General features: G+C 36.4%; 1 protein-coding gene across 3 annotated transcripts; it reads right to left on the reverse strand.

The window, feature by feature from the left end:
* Positions 1 to 346: 346 nt before the first annotated feature.
* LOC132276923 (sphingoid long-chain bases kinase 1) lies at positions 347 to 14,089 on the reverse strand. Of its 3 annotated transcripts, none has more exons than XM_059778570.1 (10): positions 13,610 to 14,089; positions 12,740 to 12,941; positions 8,937 to 9,481; positions 8,473 to 8,841; positions 7,930 to 8,023; positions 7,780 to 7,817; positions 5,756 to 5,902; positions 3,632 to 3,731; positions 1,833 to 2,785; positions 347 to 1,429 (listed from the first exon to the last, which is right to left on the reverse strand). In XM_059778570.1, the coding sequence occupies exons 3-10, from the start codon at positions 9,354 to 9,356 to the stop codon at positions 1,280 to 1,282; spliced, it is 2,271 nt and encodes a 756-aa protein (XP_059634553.1). In that variant the 5' UTR covers positions 9,357 to 9,481; positions 12,740 to 12,941; positions 13,610 to 14,089; the 3' UTR covers positions 347 to 1,279. The 3 variants fall into 3 exon arrangements, with proteins under 3 accessions (XP_059634553.1, XP_059634552.1, XP_059634551.1); XM_059778569.1 differs by having other exon boundaries at positions 12,740 to 12,945; XM_059778568.1 differs by lacking the exon at positions 12,740 to 12,941.

The raw sequence follows: 14,089 nt of genomic DNA on the forward strand, positions 1-14,089 counted from the left end.
AAACAAAGAAAATGAAATGAGAGTATATCAAACGGGTTGGGATTGACCATATCTTTGACCATGACATAGTGGAATGAATACAACCTAAACTATATATGATTTCACCAATTTCCTCTAAGCCCCTAGCCAATTAACAACTCTCTTAAAATCACGGACTGCTTGAGAATCACCAAGTCATTAAATTCCACGCTTGTGCCTAACTCACGTTGAGGTTTGTGATTGCTTTGTATTTATATTTGGCCAATGGTGGGGGATTAATTTTCTTCCATTTTGAACACCCATATATCCTGGTCATTGCTTAAAATAACAATCAAATTAGCACCATTCCAAATTGATTTCTCATTACTAGAAGCAAAAATAAAAGCTCTCAAATGAAAAAATAGCATCCATGGAGGATTCCAAATATACAAACAGCCACTTCATACACATACAACAGCCATCAACTAAGCACCATTCCAGTTCAATGTCCTCTAGAAGCCATTACTTGGTGCAAACCTAGAAGTTCTAACTGCAAGAGTAACCATGGATATCCCAGATTCAAATTTGAACCACCAGTCTATTTCTCGGCATTCCCTTCTAACACGCTGCACAAATCGGCCATCACTAGATGGTAACCTTTTGCTCAATATTTTTTCCTCCGCTGTTACACATCTGGACTTTAAATTTTGCGGCTTCCGTCTTCGGAATGCAGTTACCGCACTGAAAGAACATAATGGAATGGCATCATTAATTTGTTCATCCACGGAATTCCAGAAGCCCTGAAGATCATGCAGCTTTACAGAGTACTTACTATAATCCTTGCAAAGCACACCACTGTCCTTATTGTCTCCATTTCCTTCGCTTTCTTGGAAATAAATTCCACCTATTACGCTTGTTTAATTACATAAATGCATACATAAATGAATATGTGTGTGTGTGTGTGTAGTTCAAAATGAGAAAAAATAACAGCAAGATTTTAATACATGACAGTTTGCACACAACAGCAAACATGGAGAAGTGTACATAATAGGATATAACAAAAGAAATAAACCCAAAAGGTTAAAAAAAAAAAAAGGGAGGAAGAAACCAAATAAATGAAATAAAATGGTGACAAAATTTACAGAGACCTCAAACATGCAAGACGGTGCAATGGTGGGGAGGGTTGAAAGAAAATGGAATGAAGTTCTTTCATGTGGTATATGAATACTCTACATACTCCACTACCACGTATAATTGAAATACGAGCAAAGGTGCATCCATGGAACCTGAAGAAGAGATCAAAGAGAGGGGCCACAGAAAATTATTTGGTACCACTGGCAGGACGACCAATAAGCCTGCATTGTTCGGGAAGTATGGAAGACATAACTTGCCCATTGACAGGGAAAAGTTCCCCATCAATACCACAGCCCGTGCCCGTCTGCTTTTCAGGCTTAATCTTCACCGATTTTACCTGCATTACAATACACTCGTGGGTTACATTGTTACTACCACTAGCAGCATTTCATAATTCTACTGCTCAATAAATTATGCAAGCATAAAAATACATGCAATGACAAATCTCATTCAAATACATTAAACAGCCACACCAAATGCAATCCATATGACAAAGACGTTCAAACTATTGGATGTAGTCTGCTAAACTGGCTTGTAGGAATCTTTCAAAAAAAAAAAAAAAACTGGCCAGCTATGTTGTTAACCTTTTCATGTACTGCAGTTGCAGACTACAAAAATTCAATGTCTTCCGTGTGCAGTATTTAGATTATTATGTGTAATTTTCCTCAAATCTCACACAAGTGCAAAAACTCCCAAGGATAAATTGCCTACGGGGAAAAGAAAAGGTGTCTCTGTCATACCTTGACATATTCAACATATGGCAGTGAGAGGTGTCGACCCAATTGCAGAAGCAAGAAAAACCTCAACAGCCTCAGTCGCCCACTTCCATGAACCAACAATAAATCCAAAGTGTTGTCATCAGGCTCAGCTCTTGGAGCAACCACTTGGGAACTCAAACTTTGAACAGTCTTGCACGAATGGTTGCACACAAGGACACCAAGAAAATGACCTTTTGTAACCACCCATTTGTCATTCAATCTAGGCACAACTTCCTTGCGCACTCCAGCTTCAACATCATCTGATGGCCCTGGCAATTCAATAGGATTTTCTACATCCCAGTGGGGCTCGACGTCCCACTTCGGTTCAGCATCCCAAATTGGACCAGGATCTGACATCGTTGACGAAATATCCTCTTTGTCATTTGTTGTTGTATTTCCCCAAGAACATCTGGTGGAGTCATTTGTGGTTGTCAATCCAGTCCATCCTTTATCCGTTCTAGATTTCGACCTAGTCCTTGGCCAGTTAGGAGTTGCTGAAAGTGGTTGCTGAGGATGAATAACTTCTGGTTCTGCCATCACATTGCTCCTTCCAGACGATAAGCGTTTTGATTTTGGATCTAGGCCACGCACATATTCTGATGGTTCAGTGCTAGCATGTGTGCTACTGCAGGTTGTATCCAAGTCTCCTCCAGATATTCGACTTGGGGTCATAATTGAATCAATGCTTGATAGGCTAGAGGCTCTGGGCATGCCGTCTGTCGTTGATCTCTTCATAATGTCTGTGTACAGGTCTGACAGGTCAACTATTTCCCTGTCGGCTGAGAGTTTTTTTTCTTGATCAGTTGCTTCTTTTGATGCTGGAAGATATTCCACTTCAAAACTGTACTTAGGCAAGCATAAGAATTTGAGGAAACCAGCAACAAAATAACGCAGAGGACCAAAGCGCTTCTGATATTTCTCAGAAAGTTCCAAAACTGCAACAAATTAGAAATAAATACATATAAATAGCATTCCACCCGTAATTAATAATATCGCGCACACATAACTTGCACTGCGTAGTCAAACTATTTTAGGTTGGCATTAATATTGTCATCCCAACTGACACACACTGTCACAGCGAGACTTCAGGCTAATGGAGCAAATAACTAATACATGCAAATTAAATGCATACATCATACATTATGCCATGAAGTGGTTTTAGTGTCAAAAGCACAAGTGGTCAAGATAATGCCTAATGGTTATAATCTTCTACTGACCAAAGAAAAGCATAATCAAGATGTGATTGTTGATAAATAAACAAACAAGCAGCAAAAGGTATCACCATGGGTGGTCCAGGAATCAAGATATAACATACAAGGAAGCAGCTCATCAAGAGCACATAAACCTGAAGGAGACAATTTATGGTTCATCTGGTAGAAGAGAAGGGCAAGAGGATAAATGAGGGGAGGGGGAAAAGGAGAGGATAAGGTTTCCATGGTTCAATAGTTGGTAATTGAATATTGACCTCATTTACTAAAGGATACAATTAGAGTCAATATGGTCAGGTAGAGCATATACGGAATTTGGAATCATTAGCAATGCTTTTGCAGTGAATGTGTCTGTAAGGAAATGCAATATCTAGCTGTGCAAGCAATGAGCATCAAAGCTTAAGATCCATGCTCTCTTTGTTTTACTTAAAATGAAAAAATATAAAGTAAATGATTGGAAAAATAATAACATAAAGATATGTTTTTATCCATCATTATCAAAATCACAAAGTCTCTAATTGACCAAGATGAAAGAAAGATATACAAGATCAATCAAAAAGCTTCATGATTTACCATCACTAACAAAACCAAAATATGTGACGGTCATTCCGAAGTGAATGATGCCAGTTTGGATCCATTCAACAGCAAAAACATCTGTAGCAGTAAGGCCACCCTGAAACAAATAAAAAAACACAAGGATGAGAAAGAGAAAACGTGCCATGAAGTACATACACGTTCGCATTAGCATAAAGAAAGAAAGAATAATACAATTCTTTTTATTTAAAAGAAAATAATGTTTCAAATTGGTATGAATAAGGGCTGAAAAACGTTAAATTCACATGTTGATGAAACTAAATCTCGTACATTATCATAAGCACCCAAAGGGAGTTTCTTTTTCTATTTTTCCCTGAATAAGGGAGGTTCATTTTGGTTTTAAATTTTTTACAGTCATCAGTAATCTTTCTTGCACTGTGTCACTATTATGTTTGGTGTCTCTATCACTAACACAGCCTTCCCAGGCTCTGAGGAAAGAGAATAATAGTGGTTGGTGGACAGTCTGCATAGGAGTTCTAGTCACCTCATGCAAAAATTTATGACATATTTGTCTCACATTCCTAATTCAGATAGAATTTCTTTTTGAGTTTTGTAGTGGAAGAAGGATTATTAATTTTGTTTTCTTTGGACAGCAAGAAACTTTGGGCCGACAACAGGCCCTTCATGCATAGATGTGCAACAGTTCACTCATTACATCTATTGATTATTACTTCCCCCAAGAGGAGGTCAGCGGAGGAAGAGTGTTGGGCTCTAAACAAAGACAAGCTGAATTTTCATTCGAGATGGGGACATTTCTTTAGTTTCGACTTTGATAAGGAGTTGATGGAAGAAATTTGAGTTTACCTAAAGTGGGGAAAGGTTCCCTTGTGGAGAGTACTTTTCGGGGGGAGAATTGAGAAAAATTTGCTCTGTGGCTATGAAACATGTGGTGGACATAGATTCACAATGTGCATCTGTTGCCAAGGTTTGGTGTTGGATATCAGTTATTGCACCAAAGTTAGATAGTTTTGGTTCTCTCTTTTTCAGTTTTTAGTTTGGGAACCTTTTCAGATTGTTTTTGGGAGAATCCCTATTGATGTAGTCTCCATTTTAGTTAACTGTATTCAATTCTTCAAGATTGCAAATGCCTAAAAAGTTAACATTCTCCTCTTCAGTGAAAGGTTGTGATAGGTTTGATAGGGTTTTGGATAACTGAGAATTGAAAAGGCAGGATCGTCCACTTTTGGCCTAGACGACAAGTGTTGGTGGACAGAATTCTTTGCAGTAGTCCAAAAACAATTCTTTCATTCTCTTAAAAAAAAAATTGATAAGTAAAATTTTCATCGAAAGGCACTGAACAGGATCCCGAATACAACTGCACAAAAGCAAAACCACTATACCCTCAAACTATCCACAAAACATAAGAGCCTCCACAGATTTACAATTCCGACCATGAACCCATAACAAAAATGAACTAAGAATAGAAAATTAGAGCACCCAAATAGGAGTCTCCTCCACAGATTTTCCATGCAACCCTTCTGACAAGCACGGTACCTCCCTTACCAAACAGATTAAATCATCTGTGATGTGCAAAACACAATTCAGATGAATACTAATTTATTTCCACCTATATCTATCATAGAAGTAGAAGCACTTGGCTGATCCGGTATTGCTCACTGAAAGATATAGTTATGTAGTACATTTGCTTTTAAGAATAATGGATATTTGATAATAAAAACCCAAGAAAAAATGTTCTCTTCGCACAATAATGGTGCCAAAATGAAGTCGAGCGCTTGGATAAATTTGGTAACAAGGTATTCAAACATATTCGTTAAAATTAAATCAAAGCATTTAGAAATAGGCAAAAAATAACACAACAGTATTCATTTTGCAGAATTCAATTAGTGATTGGTGTGTGATGGGACTAAGTACTAACAGCCAGCTCTTCAATGATTAATTAATACAAATGATAAAGTGGCAAAGTAAAATACAATTTACCATTGCACCAAGCAATGTCACGATTGTTTGAAAAGCTAAAACAGGCTATCAGGAAAAGAATGGCAGATATCCAAAATGTGTTCATTAGTTGTAAAAGTTGAACGCAAGAATTAGTGTCATAAAAAGCCAGCTTTGATCCATTACACGTGAACAAATTAAAGTTACCTTTACTATGGCTATTGCAGCAGAAACTGGATCTCTAACTCCTAGAACGGTCCATACCAAAGAATTATCCGAACCAGCAGGTATAATTCCAATTGGAATTGAGATTGCTTCTTTCTGATTGTCTCTACTAAGTAGACCATTCAAAACCTGCGGTATATAAAGTCGTGAAACTCTTTCTGATAATAAAGAATTAACTTTTATGAAAGAAGAAAAGGAAAAATTAAAAATAATAATGCAAAGGTTATAATTAGATCACGTGGTGATACTAGCACAAACAAGCAGGTAGCTGAAGCAAATTATCAATAGAACATGCTACAATTTACTTCGACTTACAATCTACCATAAAATTATCATGACTGCCCCACCCTAGAGGTAATTCATGTAAATATCACCAAACGAAAAAGAAAGGCAATATACAGAAAAATAAAACCATTTGTGTGACAGCTTAAGAATTTAAACCCAGCCATGGAGCTGAATGATGGCTGTAGTGTGTTTTATAAAGAAATCTTATGCTTGCCTATGGCAATTTTAAATCAGAAAGCCATGCAAATGTGTTTTTCAGAAATGTCAGCAAGATTTCCAAATTGACGATTTCCTATAAAATAAAAATAAATACACCACCTAAATTAAGGAGCAAGTATTAGATAGGGTGAGTACTGAAGCATTGATGTCAAACTCCTTTCAAGAAGAACAATAAATTATTATATTGTAAGGAAAAATCCTTCTGAAGGGATACAGATATTAATCATATTATAGCTAAAATATCCATCAACAAACTCTCGAATTTAATAAATCAACTAATACTTGGAACAGCTAACGGCTAGTATGAATCTATATTGGGGAAATCATCTGGGTAACCATAATATAGAACACCATAACACTCAAACTCAGTCAAATCCAAGTAATGCCAATAGGGTGAATGATGCAAAAACAGCACGAGGGATTAGTAAAGTCACTTGGAGAAAGGAAGTCAGATCTGGTGTGGAGAAAAGCAATCTAATTTTCACATGTGAGTTAAGTGGTGCATTTAAATAACTCACTTGAAAAAGAAAAAAGAAAAAAAGGGTAAAAATGTGATGACACATGAAGCAAAAGTAAAATAAAGGTTATTAGTTCAACAAAAAGCTCCCTTCCCTGAAGTAAATTAATAGGGTTAGGTTTTCTCACTTCATTTGTAAAGACTTCTGACCAAATGAATAAAACTCTACTTTCACTGTGAAACTTAAACCCTTGATTCAACAACATAACAAGAGAACTTTTTATCGTGAAATAACGGAGATAAACCATCAACTTGGCTAGGCTTTTCTGGAGTTGCCCATGACCCAAATTTAACATTTTACTATCAAAGTTAAATATGGTAGATGCAGTTCTCACTTTAAGCAAATTATGGGCATGGCTGCTGCAACAGCATCCCGATATAAGGACTCAGTTGCCTATGAAAATATTATGGGGCAATTCAACAGTGGTTACCCCTCTCAACGCCAAAAATTGACCATCGCGAAAATCAATGGGATCAATATAAACTTCATGGGTGGGTGGCCAAACCAAGTTGATATCAAATATACCAATAAAAGCAACCACTTAAATGAGTCATTAGAGATCACTACCTAAGATATTTTTAGGGAAATGATAGACCACAAAAGCACTTGTATAATTAGTTACAATTTTATAATATATTAAAACTAACAAAACCCTAACTTTGTCATGCAGAAACTAATTTTAACATAATTTTCTCCAAAAAATCATCTTTCGCCTTTTTTAATATAGATAAACAATCAAAAAAATTCATATCATACTGAACAGAAGTATTGATCAACCACAAAAACATGAGTTAATATCCTTTTTCAAATAATCCAAGGTAATACCTAATATGGTTCATTCAGGAACTTCTAAGAACTTGACATTACTGAAAACCCTTTCAAGTGAAAAAAATAACAATAATAATTAGATATGCACAAGAAAAATAATTCATTTTGTAGTGTGTAGACCAATAAGAATATCCCATGAAATGGGATATGACTAACCTCATTAACAATTCCATCGCCTCCAACACATATAATTCCTGCAACAAGTATAATTCCACAGATTATAAGAGGGTAAATGATCAAAGATGGTCAAAATGCAGTGAATGAAATAAAACACAAATTATAAGGCGGCCTTAGAATCAAAAGTACCATCAGGGCATGTGCTGAAGTCGAGACTCGAAGCAAGATTTTTAGCATGACCAGCAGATGTTGTTTTGACTACCTCCATCTTAAACCCTGCAAGCTGTCACAATTTGCAACTCTAATATAAATTACATACATGAATAAGAAAAATACTATAAACATACTTATGTTGTTTCTAGAATACAGTTATTTCAGCCAACTACCCAAACCAAAAAAAGCATTAAAAAGGAAAGTATAAACACCATTACTGGGAGCACTTAGGATCAAGTTATCTCAAATATATCATAGAATATCACCTAAGAGAATCAACTAAAAAATTTTTTTTTGTCTTGCTTGGTTGATTAGGTTGGTGGTGGTTGTTATCTGATCAATGACTTATAAAATATCTGATAGATTTCTCAAGTATATTAAGGATTTTTACAGCATAAATATGTTTGCATAAGCATCCAGACATGCAAACATTTTTTCATGGCTTGATCCAGAATGGGTATCCCACTGTACTAGCATTTTCAAATATATGTTGAGACCAAAACAGAAATTTCTACGTACCTTAAATATTGGTTCCACCATGCCATGGAAAACTTTACTTGAACGACCACGTCCGGACCGCGGATTTAAAATCACAAGCATCTTAGGTGGACTTTTACATTTGATATGTAATTCAGGAGGAAACTCAGAAGCAACAAAATCTGAAGCCTGCTTCTTTGAAGAAAGCAAAGGATGAGGCAAACAATTCACAAAACATTGCTGATCTGCAAATCCACTAACCCATTGGACTGCTGCTTCTGGGCTAGCAGCCAAGAAGCGGAAGTCCTTCCGAGTTCTCCCAGTTTTCGTAAAACAAGAAAGGCCGCACGAACCCTTTTTCACAGGGTATGAATGCACAGTAAAGTGTCTGAGGCCATCATTGTACGAAACCTGTTAAATTCAAGGAAATGCATATTGAGCCCCATTTGAAAATTGAAACGAGGCACAATTCAGGCAAAAAGCACAACCTGTCTGAAAATTCTTACCGAAATCACATCATCTAGAAACAACATATGAGAACCCCAAACCAACGCCTTGCTTGTAAGTTTGGCATCAACTGCATCCCGGTTTGTTATCTCTGCTGGAGTTTGTACATCTGTATTTTTACTTGTCTTTCTCTTATCCAATACCAGCGTTCCGGAAACCACTTCATATCCCAACAAGTCAGACTGCTCATCTCCAATATCAATCCTATGTTCCTCTCTCTTTGCTTTCTTGGGATCATCAATCGTAACATTGATGTCTCCACGCCTTAAAGTCTTCACTTTACTACGTTTTTCTGGAAAGACAATCGGGGAGGAGTGCTGCCCAGTTGCTATTTGAGAACACAAACCCAAGCGGCGAAGAGACTGCTGGGGCGTCAGTCTCAAAGAAGTGTTCTTGGAAAGACTCGCACTCTTCTGCATATCTGTTTCACAACTGAAAATAGAAACAACAAACCAAGAAGGATGGATCACCGTATAAGTGTTGCATGAGCTGAAGAGTAGATGATCCACCAAAATCCACGTCAGAACCCCGCATACAGATCAGCCTGCATATTACAATTCTTTTTGCTGTTATTTCACAAACATTCCATAAGACAAGATTTGGAATAATATCATACACATCGTGCAAAGAGATAGTGCAGGAAATTGATCTCATTAACCAAATAAAAGACCGTAGGGAAGAAAATCCTAGTACAACAATGCACATCAAATGACTGGCATAAGAATCTTTATAAATAACCTCATTATGGTTGAACAAAAAGAAAAAAAAATTAAATATGGAATGAAATTATCAGAGACATTTATTATTTGAATTTCAAATTATGGCTTTCTCCAAATGCACTTATGATTAAGCAAAACTGATAAAGTTTGTAAGAAAATTATTATTGCCATTTGAATCATAGCCTGCACCCTTCCCCAGTATTATAGAACTTGTACGCACTCATAATGTGACGTGCCGGAGACTAAAGTTAAGTGTGAAAAAATTGCTCAATTTTATATAACTTGGAAATCAAAAGATTTGGAAATTGCTCCTAAGAGAAATCTCAACAATTTAATCACCAACCTGAAACCTAATTAGTTGAACATCACCGACAACATATTGTTCTTGTACATTCCCACATCATGAGATTAGGATACCATTGGGATATTTATACCCCCAAACACCCTTAATTTAACTTTTAACCTTGCCCATAAACTTTCCCTCCCCAACCAATAACTCCATAACCTTTTTCCAAAAGTGCCTTGATTAAAGAGACTAGACTTATCAAAAAAAAAAAAAAAAAAAAAAACAGACTCAACTCCTAAATCCTTAAGCTCCCTTCTTTCACAGGGAAGCAAATTGAAAGCCACCTTCCAATTGACCAAGCGATATTTAATTCAATAAGTCCATTGGCAGCTTCTCAAATCTATGCTCCGTTGAAGCTAGAATAGTGAACAGAGACGTGATCTACGTATGCAAGCTAGAGAGATTACTATTAATAAGGGTCAATCTACCAACCCACCCACCCAAAAAAAAAAAAAAAAAAAACATTTGATTACTATGAATTTTGAAATATGAAATCTTTGTTCTAGGTCATGCTAACAAATTTAAGGAAAAAATTAATAAGAATAATAAGAATTCACTACAATTTTTTGGGGTAATTCAACTAATAGCCTGTATATGAAATTTAAGTCATTGTAAATATTAAAGGCTTGGTAAGCTATGCTTTTTACTAAATTAATGAGTCAGAAGAGACTTCAACTATTAATAAATGAAAACTTATGACACAAGACATATAACATGTTAACTCAAAAATAAATAAAAAATAAAAAATAAAAACAAAACAAAAATAAATAAATAAATAAGATCTCACCAACTAGTTGAAAGCTTGGTGTGCTTTGATCCAAGTTTTAGCCCAAGATCTTATTTTCCTAAGAGGTTCGATCCACACATTTAGGATTTATAATGAATTTAGAGGTGAGAGATTGAAGTTAGAGAACGAGGGAATGAGAAAATTAGGCAGAATTAGGAGTGCAATGAACCGAGTTGTTTGTTAAGCAAATGAGCCGAGCTCGATCTCGATTTCTAGGCTTGTTTAGTAAACGAGTCGATCCCGCACAATGTTGGGCTCAGCTTGTGTAGGCTCGTGAATATGAGCTCGTGTAGGCTCGTTTATGTTCATGAACATAGGCTCGTGTAGGGTTTGTATATGTTCATGAATTGTAGGCTCGTTATAGGGCTCGTTTATATTTGTTTATATTTTTTATTGGAATTATTAATCATTGGAAGTATAAAATAAAATTTTCAATGGTTTACTAAACGAGACTGGTGAGACCGATTTTGAACGAGTTCAATTTGTTTTCTTAAATGAGCTGAGCTTAGTTTTTGAGCTCGACACAAGCCCGAGCTGAGCTATAAACAAACAAGCCCGGTCAGTCTAAAGCTCGGTTTGGTTCGTTTGCAGCCCTAGGCAAAATTGAGTCTATGAACTTAAAAAGAGCTCACTGAGATGTTATAGTGCCAACATGGTCAAGTCCCTCTGTGAAGTCCTAGCCAAGTCCCTTGTGATTTTCATTCACAACGATATATCGGGCTGTAACGCGATCAACTCAGCCTGAGTTCATTGCAACTCAGCCAAGTCGTCCCACAATGGCTGATATTTTGAACAACGAAATGGAGAGGATGTAGGAGGATTAATCATTAACACAAGAAGAAATAAATCATTGTATGTGTCCAGTGGTGCACAATTTGGTGATTTGAGGGGAGAGGAAGTAACGGCCATTCCAAAAAGTGGACAAAACCAATTCATAAGTTAAAGACTTATTTTTTGGTTCTTATTAGTAGTTTTTCTTTTTTTATAAGTGGTTTTTATTCATAGTTGGGTGACAGGAGCATGATCCCTTCCCTTATGGATTCATTTGTTTCCTTATAGGGGCTGCATATCTTTGCCTTGTGCACATCATGCGTACATAAGCTGCAATTTATCAAAAATAAATACATATATAAAAAATCTAACAAGAAGGTTAATGTTTTATTGAAAAGGTAGGAGATTCTTAGTTTTCTGTGATCTTATTGAGCACACTTCCATAGTTTTATCCTCATAAGAGTCTACTAAGGATTGTCAAGTAAATTTTCTATAGTTTTTACAACCATCCTACTTCACAAAAATAATGCGAGTATAAAATAAAACTGTCTGGGGGAGGATTTTTGGTTTGTTGGATGTCTTCATTCGTGTAATCCCAGTAGTCCTGGTGAGGCTACAAAGATATAAAATTGTTCTTAAGTCAAGTTGATGTGTAAGAAAATAACTAGGCCTAAAATTGGGCCAGATTAAGCCTAGCAATGGTTGCTCAAGTTGACCCAAATGAAGAAATCCCTGCCACAAGTATTAATCAGAACCCACTTTCCCAACTTATTCTGTTTACAAAAATTTCTCTTAGCACAAGCCAACCCGATATTGAATAAATAAATAACTTAGTTCAAATCATTACTAAAACCCAACACCCTATAAGTAAAAGAATTGTTACATTTCGTGGCACTCCAGTCAACAAGATTCAGGTTAAGCTACACACAACCTAATCCTAAAACTGAGCTCAATAGTTTGATCTAGCTCATCCCAACCAACAGAAATAATAAGAAATAAGTTCTAACCGAAAATCCTAAATATAAGGATTCAAAGTCCCACACTGTGAAAAGGAATGCCATGTCAAAAAAAAATTAAGGGGCTAGTGGAGCACAGATCAAATTAGCATGCAATCAACTTTTATGAAGCTTATTCACAAAGCCTATAGCATCAACTTTCATTTTCAGACATGTTACTCACCAATCTAACCCATGTCATTCATATGGTTGACTTTGGAGCTTGCACGCATTCTCCAATCACTTTGGTGGGCGTTCCTTTAACCATGGAGGCTTGCTCAGCAATTAGAGCGAGATCCTAATTATTGCTGATTACTGCTGAATCTGTCTGCTTAATTCTCACCAATTCAAACTTGAATCCATTTAGTCTTTTTTGGTTCCAGCATCTACCTGAGCCAAATTTAATCTTATCAATCCTAGTTAGGCCTTCTTTCAACATTGTTGCCTTCTTCTCTACATCGGCTGAATATCTAAACTGTTTCATATAAGGCAGAATTTGACATATGGCATATTTGGCTTGCTAATTGGAATGTTGCATGCCACTTCATATAACAGAAACTTATGAGGTCCACTTGAAGGTCTCTAAACACTCTAGAATCATTCAGTAACCTTAGGGTTCTACTGAAATAATTTCCTTCAAACCATAAGAGGGCTATAGTAATAAGAGAATCAATTCATAATCATGACAGAAAATGTTCAGCGAGATTTTCATGCATAGATGGGCAATGTAAAACATGTTATCTGGGTGCATAGAAGGTGCAGTTCTTCAAGCATAAATGATATAAAATGTGATTGCTTTAAACCGAAAAATCATGCAAAGTCCTTGAAAATATAATTCACCTACTTCGTAATTTCTTATTTGACAAATAGAGCCCATCAGAAAAGTACTACACCTTTGAAATTTATCTCCGTTTGGGTGATAACAATAAATTGTGGGATTGAGTGCACAATAGGAATAAACCCAATTCTATAATAGCCGTAACATTTGTATAATATATATATATATATATATATATATGTGGAAATTTGACAAGTGCATATTAAGAAAAATGACCTGATGGGTTTTTCCAGCTCGAAATTGGAGAGATCGTAGCAGCTCAGATCTTCAACAGCAAGACCCCAAGCGTGCAAGGCAAATTTCACAAATGCTCCGCAACCTTTCGCATCGGATCGGGCAAAATCAGCGCCTCAAATGACGAACCAAGAATGAATCGACGGCAATTTTGGACCGGCGACGGTGCGAGGGTTTGTTGATTGATGTAAGAAAAAATGGGATTTGACCAGAAAGATTGATTGCAAACGTAGTCTTCGACGACCGATGATGGCGTCGGATCGATTTCTCGGATCTGGCCGGTGGATTTGATTCACCCTCAGCGGCAACCGAAGACCTCGCTGCACCTTCTCCTCTCTCTCTCTCTCTCTAGTCTCTATCTATCTCTATCTTCTATATCGTCCTTGCTTTCTCTCTCCTCTTGCTATTGTGTTCTGAGAGAAACCCAAAAAAAGGTACCATAAAAAGTATGTACATATGGCC

The sequence above is a fragment of the Cornus florida genome, unplaced genomic scaffold, assembly GCF_030987335.1.
Source record: "Cornus florida cultivar Cherokee Brave unplaced genomic scaffold, ASM3098733v1 CherokeeBrave_3.0.0_Hap2_Chr10, whole genome shotgun sequence".
Lineage (NCBI taxonomy): Eukaryota > Viridiplantae > Streptophyta > Magnoliopsida > Cornales > Cornaceae > Cornus > Cornus florida.

Coding starts and splice junctions, on each gene's coding strand:
- LOC132276923 (XM_059778568.1), bottom strand. CDS start 9,356: ATGCAGAAGAGTGCGAGTCTTTCCAAGAACACTTCTTTGAGACTGACG. Junction 7,818..7,929: donor CTTCAGCACATGCCCTGATG/GTACTTTTGATT, acceptor TACTTGTTGCAG/GAATTATATGTGTTGGAGGC. Junction 2,786..3,631: donor TTTTGGTTTTGTTAGTGATG/GTAAATCATGAA, acceptor AATTTGTTGCAG/TTTTGGAACTTTCTGAGAAA.